The sequence below is a fragment of the Octopus sinensis genome, linkage group LG11, assembly GCF_006345805.1.
Source record: "Octopus sinensis linkage group LG11, ASM634580v1, whole genome shotgun sequence".
NCBI classification, from domain to species: Eukaryota; Metazoa; Mollusca; class Cephalopoda; order Octopoda; family Octopodidae; genus Octopus; species Octopus sinensis.
Genome location: NC_043007.1, coordinates 14,727,803 through 14,752,679, shown reverse-complemented (window position 1 = coordinate 14,752,679; position 24,877 = coordinate 14,727,803). Strand labels below are relative to the sequence as shown.

General features: G+C 38.5%; 1 protein-coding gene across 2 annotated transcripts in view; it reads left to right on the top strand.

The window, feature by feature from the left end:
• The window catches only part of LOC115217372 (DNA helicase MCM8), an 89,101-nt gene that overhangs the window by 2,265 nt on the left and 61,959 nt on the right, over window positions 1–24,877 (top strand). For both annotated transcript variants that reach the window (XR_005001162.1, XM_029787047.2), the window contains exons 2-13: window positions 881–1,057; window positions 1,856–1,966; window positions 2,536–2,618; window positions 3,379–3,439; window positions 4,615–4,703; window positions 6,052–6,181; window positions 8,416–8,516; window positions 12,125–12,166; window positions 18,776–18,861; window positions 20,351–20,430; window positions 21,616–21,684; window positions 23,233–23,413. Coding sequence is in view for 1 of the 2 variants with exons in the window: in XM_029787047.2 (XP_029642907.2) it covers window positions 898–1,057; window positions 1,856–1,966; window positions 2,536–2,618; window positions 3,379–3,439; window positions 4,615–4,703; window positions 6,052–6,181; window positions 8,416–8,516; window positions 12,125–12,166; window positions 18,776–18,861; window positions 20,351–20,430; window positions 21,616–21,684; window positions 23,233–23,413 (1,193 nt within the window). In the remaining variant the exon portion in view is untranslated. The remainder of the gene's footprint in view (window positions 1–880; window positions 1,058–1,855; window positions 1,967–2,535; window positions 2,619–3,378; window positions 3,440–4,614; window positions 4,704–6,051; window positions 6,182–8,415; window positions 8,517–12,124; window positions 12,167–18,775; window positions 18,862–20,350; window positions 20,431–21,615; window positions 21,685–23,232; window positions 23,414–24,877) is intronic.

Genomic DNA, 24,877 nt, shown 5'->3' with positions numbered 1-24,877 from the left:
AGTATTACAACAGTTTTAAAATGCTGAGCACTCATCAGCCAATTATAGAGGTTTTCCATTAATACAAAAATTTTCATATCAAGTGGCAACATTATAGAGAAGGTAGATATATAGACAAAGATGTGGATTTAAATTTTAAGAACATTTGAGATAGTGGAGCCCATCAACTGACTGACTAAGATTCGGTTGTTCCAGACTACTGTAAGGTTCTGAGAAGGAAGAATAAGTGGAAGGAGACAATAAAGATTTTCTAATTATAGAAATGGGGTAAAGGGGATTCCAGAGCTCCATATGAGGAATTTATGTAGAAGACAGCATTGTCACTACTAAATGCCAATTACTACTATTTGATGAACAGATTCAGAGTTAGGAGAACTAGGTCAATGTCAAATGGTCACAATAACATTCACAGAGAATGCAGAGACCTTACAAACCCTATGCACATCATCACAACAGTTGGTCAATAAGTTCCAAGTTCTTTGACATGTTAGAATAAAGGAAAAAATATAAATCTAAAATTTATTCAATTTGGAGAAAAATGTCTTCTACATAAATTCCTTATATGGAGCTCTGACATCCCCTTTACCCCACTTCTATAATTAGAAAATCTGTATTGTCTCCTTTAACTTATTCTTCCCTCTCAGAACTTTACAGTAGTCTGGAACAACCAAATCTTAGTCTGTCAGTTGATGGGCTCCACTACCTCAAATGTTCTTAAAATTAGTCACAACTTATGTTCCTAACACTAGATTAATGATAACTAAGTTATTTTACTAAATTCTTTGTTATATTTAAAGAAATTGAAAGAAACACAAAGCATCTCAACAGAAATATGGTGACAAAAGGGTTAAGTTGTAAATTATATTCTCATTTCTTTCAGGTATCAGACCTTATCTGATGGCTGATGCAAACAGTTACAGTTCTCCAACCAATCTGCGCAGAGGAGGAAACCGGGGTTCCTGGAGGGGACGAGGCTCTTGGAGTGGCAGATGGAGAGGTGGTAGAGGCGGCACTTATTTTAATCACTATGGTAACAAAGGAAACCATGGAAACAGAAGTATGTTTCTTCCTACGTATTCTACCAATTACTTTGTATCTTTCATATTAATACGTTTCTATAGAAGGATTTGTCTGTGTGTGTGTATTCTTAAAACTGGTGATGCTTTTAAGCCTTTTGATAATATGTGGCACCTTAGACAAGTGTCATCTGCTACAACCTTGCATTGCTCAGTGTTTTATGAGTGGAATTTGGGAGGTAGAAATGGTGTGGACGCCCTTCATCATCATCATCATCATCATCATCGTTTAACATTCGTTTTCCATGCTAGCACGGGTTGGACGGTTCAACCGGGGTCTGAGAAGCCAGGAGGCTGCACCAGGCTCCAGTCTGATCTGGCAGTGTTTCTACAGCTGGATGCCCTTCCTAACGCAAACCACTCCGTGAGTGTAGTGGGTGCTTTTTAGTGTTACCGGCACAGGTGCCAGGGAAGTCTGGCAGCGGCCACGATCGGTTTGTGCTTTTTATGAGTTGAAAAGTTTGTCATGGGATGGGGAACAGAGGACTGTGAATGGGATGGTGAACAGGGGACAGGAATGCATAAGAGATAGTATGAATCCAGGCAGCTCAGAAGAACAGAGGCCATTATAGTATCAGTAGAAAAGGCAGAGAGCGGAAACAGTGTGTTTGTGGGCCAGAGGTTGGAGCACATCTGTGAGTGACTTTATATGGTTAACATACAAGAATATGGAGCCCACAGTTGTGTGTTCAAACCTCTATCCCAACTACTATGTTAAACCACTAAACAAAACCTATTATTCCACCTTTTTTTATTTGTGTATTTTTATTGTATTCCAGATTTTTCTAACAACCCTTCACAAAATCATCGCTCACAACCAATACTAGTTCAGAGCAAATTAGCATTTGCATCACCTTATAAAGGATGGATTTTGTATTTTCCAGAAGAAGGTATATTTTAGATTAATTTATCTATCAATTAAAAAACCGAAACTTGTTTGTTGCTTTCATCTGCTGGTTTAAAAACCAGATCCACTCAAAATTTCAATTAATTGATTTCATTTGAGTTGTCTTTCATGCCTGTTCTGTCATATGTGGGACTTACTACACTTTTGAAAAATTCTAAACCGTTGTACTACACTTTGACAATCTTGGCATCTGAGGCAGCTGGAGATACGATAGTTTTACCAAAAGGACCAGTTATTGCAAGCAAAATTAAATATGGGAAAAAACACATTTGGCCAAATTTGGACATACGGCTGTTTAACATAATAGCATCAAACTGCTACTTATTTTATTAACCCCAAAAGAACAGAAGGAAAAGCTGACCCCGGCAGAATTTGAACTCAGAATGTCATGAGTTGGAAGAAATATCACCAGGGATTTTTGTCTGATGCCCTAACGATTCTGCCAACTTGTTGCCTTAGTAATAGCAACAATAATAATTCTAACAATGATATAAATATGGTTAAAAAAAAGACAGGCAAAATTTTTCTCAATAATTTAAATTTTTGTTTCAGCTTACGCAGCAGAATCACCTACTGTGGAAAAATTAAAAGTTTTCGAGGAATATTTTTCAAAATATGAACAACTTTATAACTTGGTGAGCTTTATACTTTATAATTTATAATTTATAGTCTATACACACTTAATACACATGCACACACATACACACACACTTAGTGAGTTAGCATGTGGCTGAGTATTCCACAGACATGTTTACCCTTAATATAACGGCTGAGCCCTTTAAATTACAGATACATTCCATTTGACAGATTTCCAAAAAGTTTCTTTCTACCCATTTTCACTCACAATATTTGGGTCCACCAGAGCCTACAGTAAAAGACACTAACCCCAATGTCATGCTGTGGAGTTGAACCCAGGACATTGTGATTGCCAAGCAAGCCTCATGACCAGTACCTTAATTGGACTCAATATTCCAATAATTTCACCACTCTGCCATAAAATGATGCTTAATCAAAGTAAACTCAAAATATTCCAAAATGGTTAGTATTAGGAAGAGAATCCAGCTGTAGAAACCATCCCAAAGCAAACTGTAGGCCTTGATGCAGTTTTTTCTGGCTTGCCAGTTCATCCTTGGAAGGCAGATATTAAATCATGATGAATTCATCTGATAAAGCTTTTGTCTCTTTAAACAAGTTTTATTACATTTAAAATTAATTACTTCCGCAAGAAATTTATGTTTAAAATCAATTAATTCTGCAAGAAATTTATGTTTAAAATTAATTAATTCTGCAAGAAATTTATGTTTAAAATTAATTAATTCTGCAAGAAATTTATGTTTAAAATTAATTAATTCCACAAGAAATTTCAATTTTGATTCCTTTGTTTTATTTCTGCAGTATGATATTGAAACCCAGAGACATTTCTCTGTCAGCTTTGCCGAAATGGCTTCAGATAACAGTAAGTAAGAAACAGGATGTTATGCATGAAACAGTTTTTTTTTTATATTATTATTGTTGTTGTTGTTGTTGTTATTGCTATTGCTACTACTGCTGCAGTTTTTGTTGCTGCTGCTGTTATTATTATTATTATTATTATTATTATTATTATTATTATTATTATTATATAAAAAAATAATAATAATGAAATTATTGTATACAGTGCTCAGGTGCACCACAACTTGTCAGAGTATATGCAGTAATGTACAAATGTCTGGAAAGCAAACAATGCATGAGTCAGATACATGCTTGCGCATGTATGGAGGGGAGAAAATCAGGTGTAGTGTTGGCGAATCTCAGAAAGCATGGAAGTTTTGAAGGATGCAGTGCTCCAACAACTAACAACTGATGCCGGCAGTTTGTTTTTATTATTATTATTATTGAGTGAGAGAGTAGTGCATGCCATCAGAGTAACACAGGGGTAAAATATACGAAGCCAGTACACTCATCATGGCTACCCGTCTGATAAGGGTACACCAGGCACATGCATCACAACCATATGTGTGAGACATAGTAGTGATCGCATATCAAGATAAACAGCGCATGACCTTGCAAGTGGGGCCTAATTAGAATTTTCATCAGGTTGAGTAGCCCATTCTCAAAAGATCCCTGAATAAGGGTTATTTGAGGATGCTGAACAAAACATACATGTTTTCAGAGGTGAATTATCCCAAATCCAAAGAATTCTTTTCAACACATGTTAAAATGATGATGGTGCTGGCTGTGCTGATGTTGGTAATGATGCTGATGGTCAAAGAAAGAAAAAATAAAAATAGTTTTAAATGTCTGGCCGATGCCAGCACTGTGGCCAATGCCAGCGCCGGGCCGATGCCAGCACTGCCTTGACTGGCTTCCATGCCAGTGGCACGTAAAATGCACCAATCCGATCATGGCCATTGCCAACCTCGCCTGGCACGTAAAAAGCACCCACTACACTCACGGAGTGGTTGGCATTAGGAAGGGCATCCAGCTGTAGAAACACTGCCAGATCAAGACTGGAGCCTGGTGCAGCCTTCTGGCTTCCCAGACCCCGGTCGAACCATCCAACCCATGCTAGCATGGAAAGTGGATGTTAAACAATGATGATGATGATGATGGTGATGATGATTAAACTGTCTTTTTGTCATTTCTTTGCAGTAATCACAACAAGTTACCCTGATTTTCCAAAAGAACTACGAGATTCTCCTGAAAAGATTATCAAATGTTTGGGTTTAGCAATGCATCAGGTATGACTTAATCTTTATCTCGTCTTTCATATCATATTTATTTCTGTAAGCACTGTCAGGCATAGTTTCCATGTTCTTTCTAAAACTAATCTAAAGCAACATTATTAAACCAAAACACTACAGAGATGTCATATTCAAATGCACACACACTGTTTTGGCTTGGCTCTTAGGGATCAATTTGTGGTTTTTTTCTGCTTCTTCTTATTATTATTATTATTATCATCATCATCATCATCATCATTATTTATATATTTGTCAATTGCAAAAGGGTGAAAGGTGAAGTCAACCATAGTAGGATTTGAACCCAGAATAAATACAACAAGCTCTTCTATCCAATACTGTAACAACTACTAAATTGCTGTTCTATATTTAAGAGAAGAGGAATTATTTACATTTGACAGATATTTGTCCTCATCTTGTTTGTTATTAACACAATGTTTTGGCTGATATACCTCCAGCCTTCATTAGGTGTCTTGGGGAAATTTCAAACCTGGGTTCTCATTCCTAAGGTATTTTTTGATGTTGTTGTTGTTGTTATTATTATTATTATTATTCGGGTCACTGCTTGGCCATATGGCATAGTGGTTAAGAGCGCAGGCATATGGCACAGTGGTTAAGAGTGCGGGCTACTAACCCCAAGACTCCAAGTTTGATTCCAAGCAGTGACCTGAATAATAATAATAATAATAATATTGAAAAATACCTTAGGAATGAGAACCCCGGTTCGAAATTTCCCCAAGACACCTGATGAAGGCTGGAGGATATATCAGCCGAAACGTTGTGTTAACAACAAACAAGATGAAGACAAATATCCATCAAATGTAAATAATACTAAATTGCTACCTTTATCCACATAGAACTAGCATAGAACCATCAGTAAGCCACTTGAAGAATATAGCAGACCTTTCCCTATAAACAAGTACAAAATCTTACCGAAACCAGAAATGACTCCTTGTTTCTTTCTCGCAGATAATTGGTTTTATAATGCCAGTCAATGGCATTTTTGTGAAAGTATTTTTTATGATGAAACCTTCAGTAAAATATTTCGTTTTTGGATTTTGGTTTGTAAGATTCTCTATATGAGTTTGTGTGTTGAAGCATATTCTGTTGTGTCTGGGAAGAGTCATTTTCTTTTTGTGCCTTATAATGACAGAGTCAAAACTATTGAAAAGGTTGCAAGACGCAATGAAAATTTTAGGAAAATAAAAATAAGAAAAAAATGGAAATTTTACCAGTGAGTGTGTTACATTATAAGGCACAAAAAGAAAATAACTCTCCCCAGACACTTCAGTAAAATACCATCTTCGTATTTCCAAAGCTATTTATTGATCCATCCATGTAATTCTAGTTGATTCTAACCAAACGGAGGGAGGAGCAAGATTCTTCTGAAGCTGATAGCTACCTGCCAATGATTTATGCCAGAATTAAAGAATGTGATAATATTGTACAATTGAAAAATATCAAGGCTAACTACTATGGTATGTCTTTTATAAATTTATGAATACTTTCACACGTTATTTTCTATATCATCATCATCATCATTTAACGTCCGCTTTCCATGCTAGCATGGGTTGGACGGTTCAACTGGGGTCTGGGGAGCCCGAAAGCTGCACCAGTCCAGTCAGATCTGGCAGTGTTTCTACAGCTGGATGCCCTTCCTAACGCCAACCACTCCGAGATTGGATATAATCTGTTTTCTTCCTTAGCATACACACATGCACACGCATGCACACACACACACTTACAGTATGCAAATTAGTGGCCCCAGTTTTCTGGCGCTATGAGATTTGATGTGCATATTAGAGAGCTGGCTACTTATTTCTCTGGGATTGGTCAAGTGATATAATGACCTCTGATGAACCTCCCATGAAGTGCTGGAGATCAGTTAAGACTGTTCATCATCAAAATTTCAATGTATGGAGATGTGGATAAATTTGATACTTATGTTTATTTATTTATTTCCTTCTTGGAACACAAAACTCTACTTGTGAAGACGTGTTGAGGCAAGTGAGGATCAGAATCGAAATCGATCAATGGAAATTGCAGATGTGTTACCAGTGCCGGTGGCATGTAAGAGAACTTTCCGTTTCGCGACCGTTGCCAGCACCGCCCCGTTTCGTGTCCGTTGCCAGCCTCGCCTGGCCCTCGTGCCGGTGGCACATAAAAAGCACCATCCATTCGTGGCCGTTTGCCAGCTCTGTCTGGCACCAGTGCAGGTGGCACGTAAAAAGCACCCACTACACTCACGGAGTGGTTGGCGTTAGGAAGGGTATCCAGCCGTAGAAACACTGCCAGATTTGACTGGGCCTGATGAAGCCTTCTGGCTTCACAGACCCCAGTAGAACCGTCCAACCCATGCTAGCATGGAAAACGGACGCTAAACGATGATGATGATGATGATGATATATATATATATATATAGAGAGAGAGAGGGGGGGAGAGAGAGATACATATATATATATATATATATAATCGAAAAATAGGATAAAATCTTTATAAAGAATTTATCAAGTAGTTAGCGTGAAAAACTTCATAAGGGAAAATCCATCAATTTTTCCTCTTAAATGTATTTATTTATATTATATAGAGGGCATTACTATACACAAATGCCACACACTAGGAGGGACTCTTAAAGTCAAAAATGCCAAAATAAATAAACACATTGTATTGAATACGAGGGAATAAAACTCTCGAAGCGAGCATTTTAAAGACAGAATTCAGCTGCATATATCATGATTTCATAATTAGTGCACAAATGCACTGAAGATTAAAAAGTGCATTGGTACTAATTGCAACACTGTTTCTAAATTTTGAAAAGAAAATTTTGAATTTCATGATTAAATTAATTTGTTTAAGGAAAAAAAAAGCCAATCTGATTTTTGTTTCAAAAATGACAGACAACTATGAATGAGTTTCAGCCTTGCTTTAGCCTCATTAGCCTAACACAGTCCTCATTTCTGAAATGATATACACAATTTAACAATTATAGAATGAATTTATTACATTCTTTGCCAAGATGATTTGCATAATTAAAATGAAAATGAGCTTATAAAAAATTAATTTAAAAGGATTAGGGGCATGAATTTAATTTCAAAGTTGGGGTGAGATACTGAATGTCATACATACTCTTTTACTTGTTTCAGTCATTTGACTGCAGCCATGCTGGAGCACCGCCTTTAGTCGAGCAAATTGACCCCAGAACTTATTCTTTAGAAGCCTAGTACTTATTCTATCGGTCTCTTTTGCCGAACTGCTAAGTTACGGGCACATAAACACACCACCATCGGTTGTCAAGCGATGTTGAGGGAACAAACACAGACACATAAACATATACACACACATACATATATATATATAAATATGACGTGCTTCTTTCAGTTTCAGTCTACCAAATCCACTCACATGGCTTTGGTCGGCCCGAAGCTATAGTAGAAGACACTTGCCCAAGGTGCCACGCAGTGGGAATGAACCCAGAACCATGTGGTTCGTAAGCAGGCTACTTACCACACAGCCACTCCTATGCCTACATGATACATTTTTAATTGCAGAACTTTTTGAGTTCCTCTTAGCTCATTTTCATTTTTAATTATACAAATCACCCTCGGCAAATATCACACTAAACTGTTTCTGTTTATGTTAAAATGACCATGTCTGTCAATACATGTGACAATAACAAATTACAGGTAATATATCTTTTGTTTATTTCCTACAGGTAAATTTGTGACAGTCAAAGGAACAGTTGTCAGGGTAGGAAATGTGAAGCCCCTTTGCACTAAAATGGAATTTGAGTGCAATAGCTGTTCAAATCTAGAGGTAGGTAATGCTCCACTTTATTAAGAATTTAAGCTCAGAATTTAAAATTACTGGAATATCTAATTCAGTTACTCTTTACTCTCTCTTTTACTTGTTTCAGTCATTTGACTGTGGCCATGCTGGAGCACCGCCTTTAGTTGAGCAAATTGACCCCAGGACTTATTCTTTGTAAGCCTAGTACTTATTCTATCGGTCTCTTTTGCCGAACCGCTAAGTTACGGGGACGTAAACACACCAGCATCTGTTGTCAAGCGATGTTGGGGGGACAAACACAGACACACATACACACACACACACACATGCACACACACACACATATATATATATATATACACATATATACGATGGGCTTCTTTCAGTTTCCGTCTACCAAATCCACTCCCAAGGCTTTGGTCGGCCTGAGGCTATAGTAGAAGACACTCGCCCAAGGTGCCACGCAGTGGGACTGAACCTGGAACCATGTGGTTCGTAAGCAAGCTACTTACCATACTCATGGACAGCATGTCCTTCATTGCCTGTCTTAACCCATATATGCCCATAACAAAAAATGAAGTCTTTAAAATTTCACTGTATTTAGATTAAATATTATGGTAAGCTTTCACAATCTGGAAGAGAAGGACATTATGTAAGTGTTAGCTACGGGCTTCGACTACTGGACATTTTGTATGCTCAGTCAGACGCTTCCTGGCAAGTCCATGTCCAAACAAGTAGGAGCAGGTTTTGTATTGCAAAAACGCAACCAGGAGTATATATGGGTTAACTCCTTCCACCCTTCTCTAGAATTCACCCCTGCCATCACCACCTCCACCAACCTCCTAAACATCTTTATTTCTATTGACCACCTCAACTTAACTCTGTCTCCTACAAACCCATTTCTTTACTACCCACGAGGGGCTAAACACAGAGGGGACAAACAAGGACAGACAAACGGATTAAGTCGATTATATCGACCCCAGTGCGTAACTGGTACTTAATTTATCGACCCCGAAAGGATGAAAGGCAAAGTCAACCTTGGTGTAATTTGAACTCAGAACGTAACGGCAGACGAAATACGGCTACGCATTTCGCCCGGCCTGCTAACGTTTCTGCCAGCTCCTACAAACCTACCAACCCCTACACCCACCTCATCCAACCCCACTTGCACTAAATCACCTTTCTTGTGCTTACAATTCCCCAACATCTGTATCCAAGAATCTGAATTCTACATCTTTTCATACTATGTGATTTGCTTCTTCCTACAACATGGTCTCTCCTAAACCAGCCACCAACACAGCTTGCCATTGCGCCTTCTCTATTGACCATTCTTTCACCCCCATCACTATCTGCTTTCTCTTCATCCCTTGCCTCTCCAGCATCCCATTCTCTGAGACTTCCATTTCCTCCACTCGTACCCTGCTGCCTTCCCATGTTTTATGAATGAATGTTAATTACCTACTTAAACATATCTGTCTTTGCTAGCATTAATTAACAGCTTGCTTTGCTCCACTTTCTCACACACACACACACACACAAACACAATTATACCTTACCACCTTTTTTCTACCCTTACTGGCTTCTGTGCCGGTGGCACATAAAAAGCACCATCCAAACGTGGCCGATGCCAGCGCCGCCTCGACTGGCTTCTATGCCGGTGGCACATAAAAAGCACCATCCGAACGTGGCCGATGCCAGCGCCTCCTCGACTGGCTTCTGTGCCGGTGGCACATAAAAAGCACCATCCGAACGTGGCCGATGCCAGCACCGCCTCAACTGGCTTCTGTGCCGGTGGCACATAAAAAGCACCATCCGAACGTGGCCGATGCCAGCCCCGCCTCGACTGGCTTCTGTGCCGGTGGCACGTTAAAAGCTCCAACCGATCGTGGCCGATGCCAGACTCCCCTGGCACCTGTGCAGGTGACACGTAAAAAGCAGCCACTACACTCGCGGAGTGGTTGGCATTAGGAAGGGCATCCAGCTGTAGAAACACTGCCAGATCAGACTGGAGCCTGGTGCAGCCTCCTGGCTTCCCAGACCCTGGTCGAACCGTCCAACCCATGCTAGCACGGAAAACGGACGTTAAACGATGATGATGATGATGATGATACGCACGCAATCTGCATACAGGCATCTCACACCTCTCAGCTTCTCTACCCATGCACTCATACGCCAGGCATTAACATCATGCCTCACCTGTCATGTAAACACGTGCCCACACATACATAAACACACTTCACTTCACCAGCTTCTCCTATTCTAATAACATGCATGAATACACTCACACACTCTCCACAATCTACTTCTCTGCCTAGGTATACTCACACACTGTTCACCACCCGTCCACTACATCTACACGTCATAACACCTTGCACACACCCAACTCACTAATTATTTACCTTATCTCACACACACACATATATACACATTATCATCATCATCATCATCGTTTAATGTCTGCTTTCCATGCTAGCATGGGTTGGACGATTTGACTGAGGACTGGCGAATCAAATGGCTGCACCAGACTCCAATCTTGACCTGGCAGAGTTTCTACAGCTGGATGCCCTTCCTAACGCCAACCACTCCGCGAGTGTAGTGGGTGCTTTTTACGTGCCACCTGCACAGGTGCCAGGGGTGTCTGGCATCGGCCACGATCGGTTGGTGCTTTTAACGTGCCACCAGCACGGAAGCCAGCCAAGGCGGCGCTGGCATCGGCCACGTTCGGATGGTGCTTTTTATGTGCCACCAGCACGGAAGCCAGCCAAGGCGGCGCTGGCATCGGCCACGTTCGGATGGTGCTTTTTATGTGCCACCGGCACAGAAGCCAGTCGATGCTTCATCCGTTTTTACATGCTGGCATGGGTTGGACAATTTGACAGGAGTTGGCCAGCCAGAGAGTTGCCCAGGCTTCTGTTATCTGTTTTTGCATGGTTTCTATAGATGGATGCCCTTCGTAATGCCAACCACTTTACAGAGTGTGCTGGGTGCACACTCTGATAATATGTCAAGTCTATGGGGTTACCCAGGGTTTCACGTCTATAAAGCACTTAGTTTTACAGCATTTCTTTAGACCCTAACATTATAATGTCGATGATGTTTGTCATTGCTAACATTATTGTAACAGAAATGGAGTTGTTTTTTGTACATTTTACATTAAACTAGCAGTATCGCCCCAGCGTTGCTCAGGTTTGTTTCGACCCTTTACAATTGGACTTTTTGAAAAGTAAAAATTTTGCATTATGTAGCTTGTTATTCTCTTTAAGTGAACATTTTTCTGGTTGAAATACACCAAAAAATGGCGACACAGCAGTCAAAAAATTGTAAAAAAAATATGAATTTTCATAGAAAAAAAGCACCTTTTTGATGTAAATAATTTCTGGTGTTAACATGGTTCGATTTGAATTTTTTTTCTTCTACGGAAGGAAGAGCAAGCCGTCTTCTATCACACTCTCAATTTTGGTCAACTTGCACCGCAGGGTCTCAGAGGAGATAGTGTTAGTTGAAGGCTACCAAACCTGCCATACACAGACAACTTCAGCTTTATATAGAGAGAGATTAAATATATCGATGTAAGAGTTATTTTGTAGCATGTAATAAATGGTGTTTTATGGCAAATTTCTTTATATTTCTTCCAGACTATTTTGTTGCCTGATGGTAAATATGTTACACCCCAGAAGGTAAGCAGTTATACATGTTTGTGTGTGTGTTTATGTATATCAAGATCTTCATTTAAAGTTATTTTACTGTGCTTGCATGGGTCAGATAGAATTTGTTAAAGCAGTTTTTCTATGGCCAGGTAACCATCCTCTTACTAATTCTCATCACTTTCAGCCGAGGTAATATTTCCCATCACCAGAAGACTGGAAACAAACCACACTGCTTGTATAACAGTGATGCTCCTTTACAACCATCACATAATGTCGAGACAAGGGTACAAACAAACATACACATACTTATACATTCGTGCATATTTATGTACATATATGTGGATAGATAGGTCAAGATAGATATGTCAAGTCTGTGGGGTTACGCAGGATTTCACGTCTATAAAGCACTTACCTTTACAGCATTTCATCAGACCCTAAGCCCATTGGCGTATAGCCTCTCTAGGAAATAGAAGAGGAAAAGACTTTGTTACTGGGTGCATTTCATTATGGCACCAGCACTAGATAGATGGATGTGTTCTGGACAAGACTAAAAGTTCTTCTTTGCCCTATTATATGTGTTGGGTGATATTAGGAAGGGCATCCAACCTGAGATACCATACCGAAGTTCATTGGAGCTTGACCCAGTCCTCAGCCCATCAGATCCTGTTAGATAATCCAACCTAGGCCATCATGGAAGACAGATGTTAAATGGAGGTCATGATGGAGATGATTATTTATATATATATGTGTTTTGCTTGTTTCAGTCATTAGACAGCAGCCATTTTAGGACACCACCTTTAAGAATTTTAGTCAGACAAATAAACACACCCACAATGGTTGTCAAGCCATGGTAGGGGACAAATCCATACTCAAAAACATGTGTCACGTTTCCTTCAGTTTCTGTCTACCAAATCCACAAAACACACACACACACGCGTAAGCGCATGCATGGCTGTGTGGTAAGAAGCATGCTTCCCTGCCACATGGTTCCAGGTTCAGTCCCACTGCATGGCACCTTGGGCAAGTGTCTTCTATAGCAGAAGACACTTGTCCGAGGTGCCATGCAGACGAGGCTGGCAAATGGCCACGATCGGATGGTGCTTTTTACGTGCCACCGGCACGGGGGCCAGGCGAGGCTGGCAATGGCCACAACAAAGTTAATTGTAATGAATGATGGGAAAGATGATGAGGAAAAATTAACTTTTATTCTTGCTTGCCAACATTATTAAAAGAAACAGTCTCAATTATTTAGACAGATCACACAAAACTGCTTTCTGGTAAAATGCCAAAATATTTGGTAACAGATTACTTAAAAGAAATTGTAGGAAAGAGAAAAAGTTACTAAGAGCTGTGAACAGGGCACAAAGACTTTTGGAATATATACATACATATATTTACATATATGTGTGTGTGTGTATGTATACACATATATGTATATATATATATGCATATATATATATATATATATATATATATATATATATATATATATATATATATATACGTATATATGTATGTATATATGCATATATATATATATAGATATATATATATATAGATATCTTTATATATATATATCTATATATATATATATATATATATATAGATAGATAGATATAGATATCTTTATATATATTTAGATAGATAGATATTATATATATATTTATATCTTTATATAGATATATATAAATATGTATATATGTATGTATATATGCATATATATAGATATATATAGATATCTTTATATATATATCATTATATATATCTATATATATAGATAGATAGATAGATATAGATATCTTTATATATATTTAGATAGATAGATATTATATATATATATATTTATATCTTTATATAGATATATAAATATGTATATATATATATATATATATATATCTTTATATCTTTATATAGATATAGATAGATATATGCACATTGTGTGTACACGACAGGATCACGCACTTTTTCTGTAACGTAAGAACCAAACACCTAAACACCTAGTCTCTGCCTCTGTACTTTGATGCAGATCAGTATTTCTATATTGCACCGAACGTAATGTTATTACAACAACATAGCAGCGAAACCAACAACATCTCTTTCACATCCTCATCCTCAGTCTCACGGTGAAATACTTCGCCCCTCACGGTTATTGAACTTATGAGACTCTTTTTAGAACACTGCTGTAGTCTAATTACTGCTGGCACAGACTATCACCTGTTTCCTTGGAATCTAGATTTTACCGTATTATTACAACAGCAGTTATTATTAGCATTATCACAACACATGTACTCTACTTCCCGAACACTGATACCTGTTAATTGCCTTCAGAAATTTCTTTAACCCCTCAGCTTTCAGATCACTCTGTCAAATGTAATGTTTATTTATTCACAATGCTTTGAATTATTTATGAATGATGCCATAGTTTTGAGGTTTCAGTGATCATCATCGTCATCATCATCATCATCATTCAACGTCGATAAATTAAGTATCAGTTATGCACTGGAGTCAATATAATCGACTTGTCTCCTACCCCCAAAAAATGGCTGCCCTTGTGGCAAAATTTTGAACCATTATCATTATTATTATTATTATTATTATTATATTATTATTACTTTTTTTTTCTTCTTTCAAATTTGCTTCCATTTCTTGCCGAGTGTCTTCCCGACTCCTAGGGCAAAGAAACTCATAGTATACATTGGCATACTATGAGTTTCTTTGCCCTAGGAATTATTATTATTATTATTATAGTTATTATTATTATTATTATAGTTGTTATTATTATTATTATTATTATTATTATTATTATTATTATTATTTTTATTTTTATTATTATTATTGAGTGAGAGAGCAGTGCATGCCATCAAAGTGACACTGGGGTAAAATATACGAAGCCCAATATACCCATCATGACTACCCGTCTGATAAGGGTACACCAGGCACATGCATCACAACCATATGTGCGCGACATGGTGATCTCATATCAAGATAAACAGCACATGACCTTGCAGGTGGGGCCCAGTTAGAATTTTCTTCAGGTTGAGTAGCCCATCCCGCTCAAAAGGTCCCTGAATAAGGGTTGTTTAAGGATGTTGAAAGAACCACCCATGTTTCCAGAGGTGAATTATTCAAACCCCAAAGAATTCCTCTCAACACATGTCTATGATGCTCCCCCACTACTTCTGCTCATGATCAGAGATGCACATATCGTCAGCCACTAAGGGACATGCTCAACTGGTTAAGGTCAAACAACTGACAAGCAAATCTGTGGTATTGAGCAGAATATTTACTGTAGCCCATCTTTTATACCAAGACAAAACAATGTACATGATAACACTTCCAATCAGTTAAGATCAGAAGCCATGAGAGCCACTGCCTGGTACTGCATTATTATTATTATTATTATTATTATATTATTATTTTTATTTTTATTATTATTATTGAGTGAGAGAGCAGTGCATGCCATCAAAGTGACACTGGGGTAAAATATACGAAATATACCCATCATGACTACCCAGTCAGAACGGTCTTCAGTTCCCATTATACCATTACCATAATTATTGAAAACTGGGCAGCATTCCAAATACATTGCTTTGACCTAATTAATAGGAATTTCCTCATTTAATTAGGTATAATGCTTTCAGTTTCCATCTACCAAATCCACTCACAAGGTTTTGGTTGGCGTGAGGCTATACAGATGAAGACACTTGTCCAAGGTGCCATGCAGTGGGACTGAACCCTGGACCATGTGGTTGGGAACCAAGCTTCTTATATTTCAAAACTAATTTAAACAGAGGTAACATATCTCAAAAGAAATATCACAACAAGAGGGGTTAAATAATTACCATTTATTCCACAAATCAAGCATTATACCTAATTAAATGAGGAAATTCCTATTAATTAGGTCAAAGCAATACATTTGGAATGCTGCCCAGTTTTCAATAATTATGGTAATGGTATAATGGGAACTGAAGACCGTTCTGACTGTCGCTTGCTGCACATTCCATTGTGATGTTCTGGAAGACTTATAAGAAACACGAGCAGCTTTGATGTATATTATTTTAAACATAAACATCTGTTAATGGTTCTTTCCACATTGTCTGCATGTGTGCATATGTATAGACATGTGTGCACATGTATAGACACATACACGTAGATAGACAAACAGACAGATAGATAGGTATCATTATTATTATTATTATTATTATTATTTTACATCCGCTTTCTATGCTGGCATATGCATGTATGTTTTATGACTGTTCTTTGCATTTGTTATCTCAGAAAGGCGCGTGGCTTAGTGGTTAGGGCATTCGGCTCACGATTGTAAGGTCGTGAGTTCGATTCTCGGCGACGCGTTGTGTCCTTGAGCAAGACACTTTATTTCACGTTGCTCCAGTCCACTCAGCTGGCAAAAATGAGTTGTACCTGTATTTCGAAGTGCCGGCCTTGTCACACTCTGTGTCACGCTGAATTTCCCTGAGAACTACGTTAGTGGTACGCATGTCTGTGGAGTGCTCAGCCACTTACACGTTAATTTCACGAGCAAGCTGTTCCGTTGATCGTATCAGCTGGGACCCTCGTCGTCGTAACTGATGGAGTGCTCCTGTCTTAGAAATAGGTTCATGTTTGGATATCAGTCTGTAATCAGGTAGACAATATTTATGCTGAGTATGAAGGAGTGACTTGGGGGGTTATCCAGACTATCATCATCATCATCATCATCATCGTTTAATGTCCGTTTTCCATGCTAGCACGGGTTGGAGGGTTTGACTTAGGGCGGTGAGCTTGGCAGAATCATTTGCCTGCCGGGCGAAATGCTTACAGGTATTTCGTCTGCCACTACGTTCTGAGTTCAAATTCCACCGAGGTCGACTTTGCCTTTCGTCCTTTCAGGGTTGATTAAATAAGTACCAGTTACGCACTGGGGTCGATATAAACGACTTAATCCGTTTGTCTGTCCTTGTTTGTCCTCTCTGTGTTTAACCCCTTGTGGGTAGTAAAGAAATAGGTTTGACTGTGGGCTGGCGAATCAGATGGCTGCACCAGGCTCCAGTCTTGATCTGGCAGAGTTTCTACAGCTGGGTGCCCTTCCTAACGCCAACCACTCCGAGAGTGTAGTGGGTGTTTTTACGTGTCACCGGCATGGGGGCCAGTCAGGTGGTACTGGCAACGACCTCGCTCAAATTTTTTTTTTCTTTTACACATGCCAACGGCACAGGTGCCAGTAAGGCGATGCTGGTAACAATCCCGCTCGAATGGTGCCTCCTACATGCCACCGGCACGGAAGCCAGTTAGCTGCTCTGGCAACTATCACACTCAGATGTATATAAAATCTAGTTCTGAAAGCAGAATTGGAATTTATCAGAGAATCTGGAAAAGGTTATAGTATTAGAGTGAGCATTCTTCAAATTCTCACATAGTTCTCGAGAAATTAAGGACCAGTTGAGTCAGTGAACTGTGACCAGCGTTCTGATCTCTTTCTCTGACTGAGACACTTCTTCAAAGATGTCCCCTCCACTTACCTCCCAACTGATACCATACCATATTCCAAAAACAACTTGTTCAGCACAACTCCTAAGTGATTTGTTACATCAATGTTTATTTATTTGTTCTTTTGTTTTACATTCGTTCTTCCATGTCTGCATGAGTTGGAAGGATACTTGTTTCCAATTTTTTTTTTCTCACCACACCCTTCAAAATGATGGAGGGCATCTTTTCATGAAAAGAAATTTTGGAAAATTTACGAATTATTTTTCCACTTCTCCCCCTCGCCACCCACTTCTGAACCAATTTTGACCAATTTTCTTTGATCTATGCACCTCAAAACCATAGGAAAAGCCTCTTTTGAAAATATTTTTGGATGAAAACGTGTGTGATTTAAGAGAGATTTGGCTATTGTTTCTAGCGCATCTATGTCCACATTCCTTGTTTCTTTGTCACTCTGACATCAACTGCTATTAAAAAAACAATTTTGAAAATTTGATATTTTTTTAACCCCCACTTTCCCCCCACCCCACCATCACCAAATTTTAAAATATTGGAAATCCTAAGAATTTTAAGAAGAGACTTGTACAAGATAATTTATTTTAATAACATACTTTTCTATTAGTAAATAGTTTTCTCCCCCCCCCCCACACACACACACATGCACCCTTGCTTGGTTCGGTGGAGGATGGTGGGGTAAAACTGTTCTGAATTAAAATCTTCCACCAAACCTTAGTCACAATTTATGTTCCTAACACTAGATTAATGATAACTAAATTATTTTACTAAATTTTTTGTTATATTTAAAATTAATTGAAAGAAACACAGAGCATCTCAAAATTAATACAGTAACAAAAGGGTTAAAATATATAATAGTGAAACAATTCTTAACCCTACAGTTCTAATATCCATCAATTGTAAATAATGTAAATTCTTAACCCTTTTGATATCAACCTGGCTGAAACCACCTCTGGCTCTGTAGTACAAATGTCTTGTTTTCATAAGTTCTGAATTAAAATCTACCACCAAACTTTAGTCACAGTTTATGTTCCTAACACTAGCTTAATGATAACTAAGTTATTTTACTAAATTCTTTGTTATACTTAAAATTGTTTGTTTTGCTGGGTTTTTTTTTGTGATGTTTTTGTTTCATTCCAGTGCACTTCATCAGGATGTCGTAGTCGAGTGTTCCATCCAAAACAAAGCTCTCCAAAGACAGAATCAATAGACTGGCAAACAATAAGGTTTTTATAGATTTTTATATCTTTATTCATCATCATCATTATCATAATGTCCACTTTTCCATGCTTGTATGGAGTAAACAGAGTTTATTAAGGCAAATTTTCTACAACTGGATGCTCTACCTGTCACCAACTCTCACCTGTTTCCAAGCAAAGTAGTATTTCCCCATGGCTCAACATGTTTCCACAAAATATTGAAAATGAATGATGGAGCTTGTGTGACAGTGACACTTGTGTACGACTGTCACGTGATGTCAGGACACAGATACAAGCATACATGCACTCACACACACACACATACACACACTTGTGCACGTCTTTCAGTTTCCATCTACCAGTTCCCTTTCACAAATATTTCTGTCAGCCCATGGCTATAGTCATCATCACTCTCACCATTGCCATCATTGCCACTGTGGTGGTGGTTTTAAGGACAATGATAACAACAAAAAAGATGATGATAATAATAATTAAATCATTGTATACAGTGCTCAGGTGCACTACAACTTGTGAAAAGTGCTTATAAAGCATCTGCAGTAATGTACAAATGTATGGAAAATGAACAGTATATGAGTCAGATACATGCTTGTGTGTGTATGGAGGGGAGAAAATCAGGTGTAGTGTTGGTGAATCTCAGGAAGCATGGAAGTTTTGAAGGATGCAGTGCTCCGACAACTAACAACTGATGCCGGCAGTTTGTTCCATGCTTCAGCAACTCTCAGCGTGAAAAAATGTTTCCTAAAGTCATGGGAGCTGTGCTGTTTTCTGACTTTGTAAATATGTCCACGGCTGTTAGACAGGTGGAGTTTGAAAAGGTGCTCATGATAGTATCACATGTTTTTCAATTTACAAGGTTTTTCAGGAGAGTTTTTTTTTTTTTATAAAAGCAAACCTATTAAATCATTTTTTTTTGCTTTTAATTGCTGTGGTTCTTTTCTTTTTTGTGGAGATTGGGGACACATATAAATAAATGATAATCTCTAAATATTTTGAAATTTAAATCAAATAACAAAATATTACATTATTTACATTCGACGGATATTTGTCCTTATCTTGTTTGTTGTTAACACAACGTTTCGGCTGATATACCCTCAAGCCTTCATCTGGTGTCTTAGGGAAATTTCGAACCTGGGTTCTCGTTCCTAAGGTATTTTTCTATGTTGTTGTTATTATTATTCTTATTATTATTATTATCATTATTCTTATTATTCTTATTATTCTTCTTATTATTATTATTGTTGTTGTTGTTGTTCAGGTCACTGCTTGGAATCGAAATCGGAATCTTGGGGTTAGTAGCCCGCGCTCTTAACCACCATGCCATATGCCCACGGGCATATGGCATAGTGGTTAACATAGTTGTGTTAACAACAACCAAGTTGAGGACAAATATCCATCAAATGTAAATAATGTACATAATTCCTCATCTCTTAAATATAGAACTGTAACAAAATGTTAATTTTCTTATTTTTGATTTTCTCAACATCTCTTATAACAGACTCCAAGAAGTTATGGGAGATCAGAATGAAACTGGTCGAATTCCTCGAACAATTGAGTGTGATCTGACTAATGACCTTGGTAAGAATTCAAATTCCTTATGATCCCCTTTGTGACTTCTTGTGCCTTATAATTCTTGCATCTTGAAATTTCAAATAGGAAACAGAATATTACACAACATAAATTTATGTATAAAACAGGTGCAGGCATGACTGCGGATATAGAGTTTGCTTCATAACTGTTGTAGGGAATTAGTAATAATGGTACACCCCTCCCATGTGACGAATGGAATAGCCTAGTCACTATAAGTAAAGAGAAGTATGGGAGTACATAGTAGGCGGTCAGTGATAGTTGTGTCTTTACTGGTTTTACTAAGTATACTGTATACCGAAGTGGCAATTATAACAATCCAGTATCTTAAGGATTATAACAGTGGTGACAAGGATTTAAACAACTCATGAAGAATTAATAAACTCACAAAAGTTTTATGTACATTTTATGAAAATAAGTCAGAAAATTATGAAAAATTTGTTGGCCAATTTGCTTGAGTTACAAAAACAGCAACAACAGCAGCAGATACAACTGCAAGAACAACAGCTGAAGCAAGAGCAACAAGTAATATTCTAGGCTTACAAAGAATAAGTCCTGGGGTCGATTTGCTCGACTAAAGGCGGTGCTCCAGCATGGCCACAGTCACATGACTGAAACAAATAAAGAGCAAAAGAGTAAAGAGAACAATTCACAAAATCTTGAAAAATCACAAAAATCTCAAAACTTTTTTTCCAAAGTTTCAGAGTTATGAAGTTTTTTAAAGTTTCAGAGGCTTCAAAATATTCATGGATATAAGAATGGATGGACGGACAGACGGCAGGCAGACAGGCAGATAAATAGATAGGTAGGCACATCTTTATATATAAAACTGAAGTTGTGTGAGAGTCTGTCTCCTCCGATTTAGATTCCTAACTACTCCCATATTTTGTGGTGCAGTTTAACCAAAACCGGGTATCTTATAGTCGTGATTCACATCGAGCCATTCTGGGTATTAGCACGCGTCTACGATGAGTCTACGATTTAAAAACAAATTTACCATCATTTTTTCGTTTTTTTAATGCATTTTTTGCTCAGTTTATATAAGGGAAGTAACTCTCTAAAAATGCTTATATAGTTATTTCCCTTACAAACCCGAGCAACACCGGGCGATACTGCTAGTTATCAATAAACACTGATTCTAATATTACACATTACAATGTTACTTTCTATTGACAGTGGATAGCTGTGTTCCCGGAGATACGGTTTCAATTGCTGGTATTGTCAAAGTGAACACTTCTAACGAAGGTTAGTCAAAAGGCTTCATTTCAAATCTATGTGTAATAACACAGGTACAGCAGTGTTCAGCCCCTCTGCATGGCACCTTGGGCAAGTGTCTTCTACCATTGCTGCAGGTTAAGAATGACTGAAAATTCCTGAAAACCCATCATGCACGCATGTGTGTGTGTGTTTGTGTGCATGCATGAGATCCAAGTGAAAAATGGTGTTGTTGGCATTTAGATTCTCAGTAAACATTACATTCTGGAGCCCTGCACTTTTGAATTAATGCGAATGTCTTTATCTCTAAAATACAAGAAGGGTTAGCAACAGGAAAAGCAACCAGTGTAAAAATATTGCCTCGAATATAAGCACCCATCGAACCCATACCACCATAGTAAAGTAGATGTAAAGCAAATAAATAATTTCGTTTTTGGATTTGGTTTGCAAGATTCTTCATATGAATTCGTGTGTTGAAGCATATTCTGTTGTGTCTGATTATTGAAAATTGCAGCTGTGATACCAGTGCTGGTGGCACGTAAGCGAACCATCCGATCGTGGCCGTTGCCAGCGCCGCCCTGACTGGCCTCCATGCCGGTGGCACATAAAAAGCACCATCCAACCATGGCCGTTTGCCAGCCCCGTCTGGCACCTGTGCCGGTGGCACGTAAAAAGCACCCACTACACTCACGGAGTGGTTGGCGTTAGGAAGGGCATCCAGCCGTAGAAACATTGCCAGATCAGACTGGGCCTGGTGCAGCCTTCTGGCTTCCCAGACCCCAGTTGCACCATCCAACCCATGCCAGCATGGAAAGCGGACACTAAATGATGATGATGATGTTGCAAGATGCAACGAAAATTTTAGGAAAATAAAGATGAATAATAAGTGGAAATTTTTCTGGTGAGTGTGTTACATTTATAAGGCACAAAAAGAAAATGACTCTTCCCCAGACACAACAAAATAAATAATTATAATAAATGTTTTCTAAGCCACCATACTTAGCCCCGTTGTTATGGTGTGGAGAAGATGATTAATTCTTCCAAAATAGTGATCCATTGCAGTAATATTCCCAGATGATCTAGAAGTTATTCCTGACTACTAGATGCATTGAAAAACATCTCAGTCAAACCGTCCAACCCATGCCAGCATGGAAAGCGGACGTTAAGCAATGATGATGATGATGCACAGACATGGCTGTGTGGTTGAGAAGCTTGCTTTCCAGCCATATGGTCCTGGGTTCATTCCCAATGCACAGCACCTTGGACAAGTGCCTTCAACTATAGACTAAGTCTGACCAATGCCTTGTGAGTGAATTTGGTAGATGGAAATTGAAAGAAGCCCATCTTGTGTGTGTGAATGTGTGTGTGTGTGTGCATGTGTGTGTGTGTACCTTTGTGTAGACATTACTTGATGGTTGTAAATGAGCATCACTGTCATACAAGAGAGGTTGTTTGATTCCAGTCTTCTGTGAAAAGCATGTCTGGTTATTGGAAAAAAAATGTTAGTTAAGTAGGAATATAACAACTTTGAATTGAAATTTTTAATTAATTCATATCTTATATGTATCTTATTCATAGGTCATCCAAGAAATAAAGACAAGTGTTTGTTCCTTCTCTACATCCAAGCTAATTCCGTAACAAATCCTAAAGGTAAAACCACCGGTGAATCAGCAGGTTTAGCTATGGATTTTACTATGAAAGAATTATATGCAATCCAGGAAATACACAGCGAGAAACATCTCTTCAGACTTTTAGTTGGGTTTGTATAACTAACACTCTTTCAAAACTGGCTTCAGTTGCAGGCAAAAACAGTCAGAGGTAGTGCAAGTGAGGGAGTTGTGCTTGTGTTGTGTTTCGAGCGAGAATAATTAATTGTGTGGGTGTGTCATCGTTATCATTTTAATTTCTCTTCCCATGGTTGGATTGGTCATCATGCTTTAAGTCAGTACTTATTCAGACTTGTTCAGCTGAAATATGTTTCATTTTTGTTTAGACTTTTATGAGTGGATGCCCTTCCTATTGCCAATCACTTTACTGAGTATACTATGTGTGTACTCTTTTACTTGTTTCAGTCATTTGACTGTGGCCATGCTGGAGCACCACCTTTAGTCGGGGCAAATCAACCCCAGGACTTATTCTTTGTAAGCCTAGTACTTATTTTATCGGTCTCTTATGCCGAAGCGCTAAGTTACGGGGACGTAAATACATCAGCATCGGTTGTCAAGCGATGTTGGGGGGACAGACACAGACACACATATACACACACGCATACATACATACATATATACAAGGCTTTGGTCGCCCTGAGGCTATAGTGGAAGACACTTGCCCAAGGTACCATGCGGTGGGATTGAACCCAAAAACCATATGTTTGGTAAGCAAGCTACTTACCATACAGCCACTGCTATGCCTATATGTATGTGTATAAATATTACATACACACACACATACATACATATATATATAGGAGTGGCTGTGTGGTAAGTAGCTTGCTTACTAACCACATGGTTCCGGGTTCAGTCCCACTGTGTGGCACATTGGGCAAGTGTCTTCTACTATAGCATCGAGCCGACCCAAGCCTTGTGAGTGGATTTGGTAGACGGAAACTGAAAGAAGCTTATCGTATATATGTATATATATATATATATGTGTATGTGTCTGTGTTTGTCCCCCCAACATCACTTGACATCCGATGCTGGTGTGTTTACGTCCCCGTAACTTAGCGGTTCGGCAAAAGAAACCAATAAAATAAGTAGTAGGCTTACAAATAATAAGTCCTGGGGTCGATTTGCTTGAACTGCTAAGTTACAGGGACATAAACACACTAACACTAGTTATCAAGTGGTGATGGGGTTGGGGGGGGACAAGCAAAGACACACACACACACACACACACACACACACACACACATAGACAACACCCGTGGACATGTTTACAAAGTCAGAAAACATCACAGCTCCCGTGACTTTCGGATACACTTTTTCACGCTAAGAGTTGCTGAAGCATGGAACAAACTGCCGGCATCAGTTGTTAGTTGTCGGAGCACTGCATCCTTCAAAACTTCCATGCTTCCTGAGATTCACCAACACTACACCTGATTTTCTCCCCTCCATACACATGCAAGCATGTATCTGACTCATACACTGTTCACTTTCCAGACATTTGTACATTACTGCATATGCTTTATACGCACTTTTGACAAGTTGTGGTGCACCTAAGCACT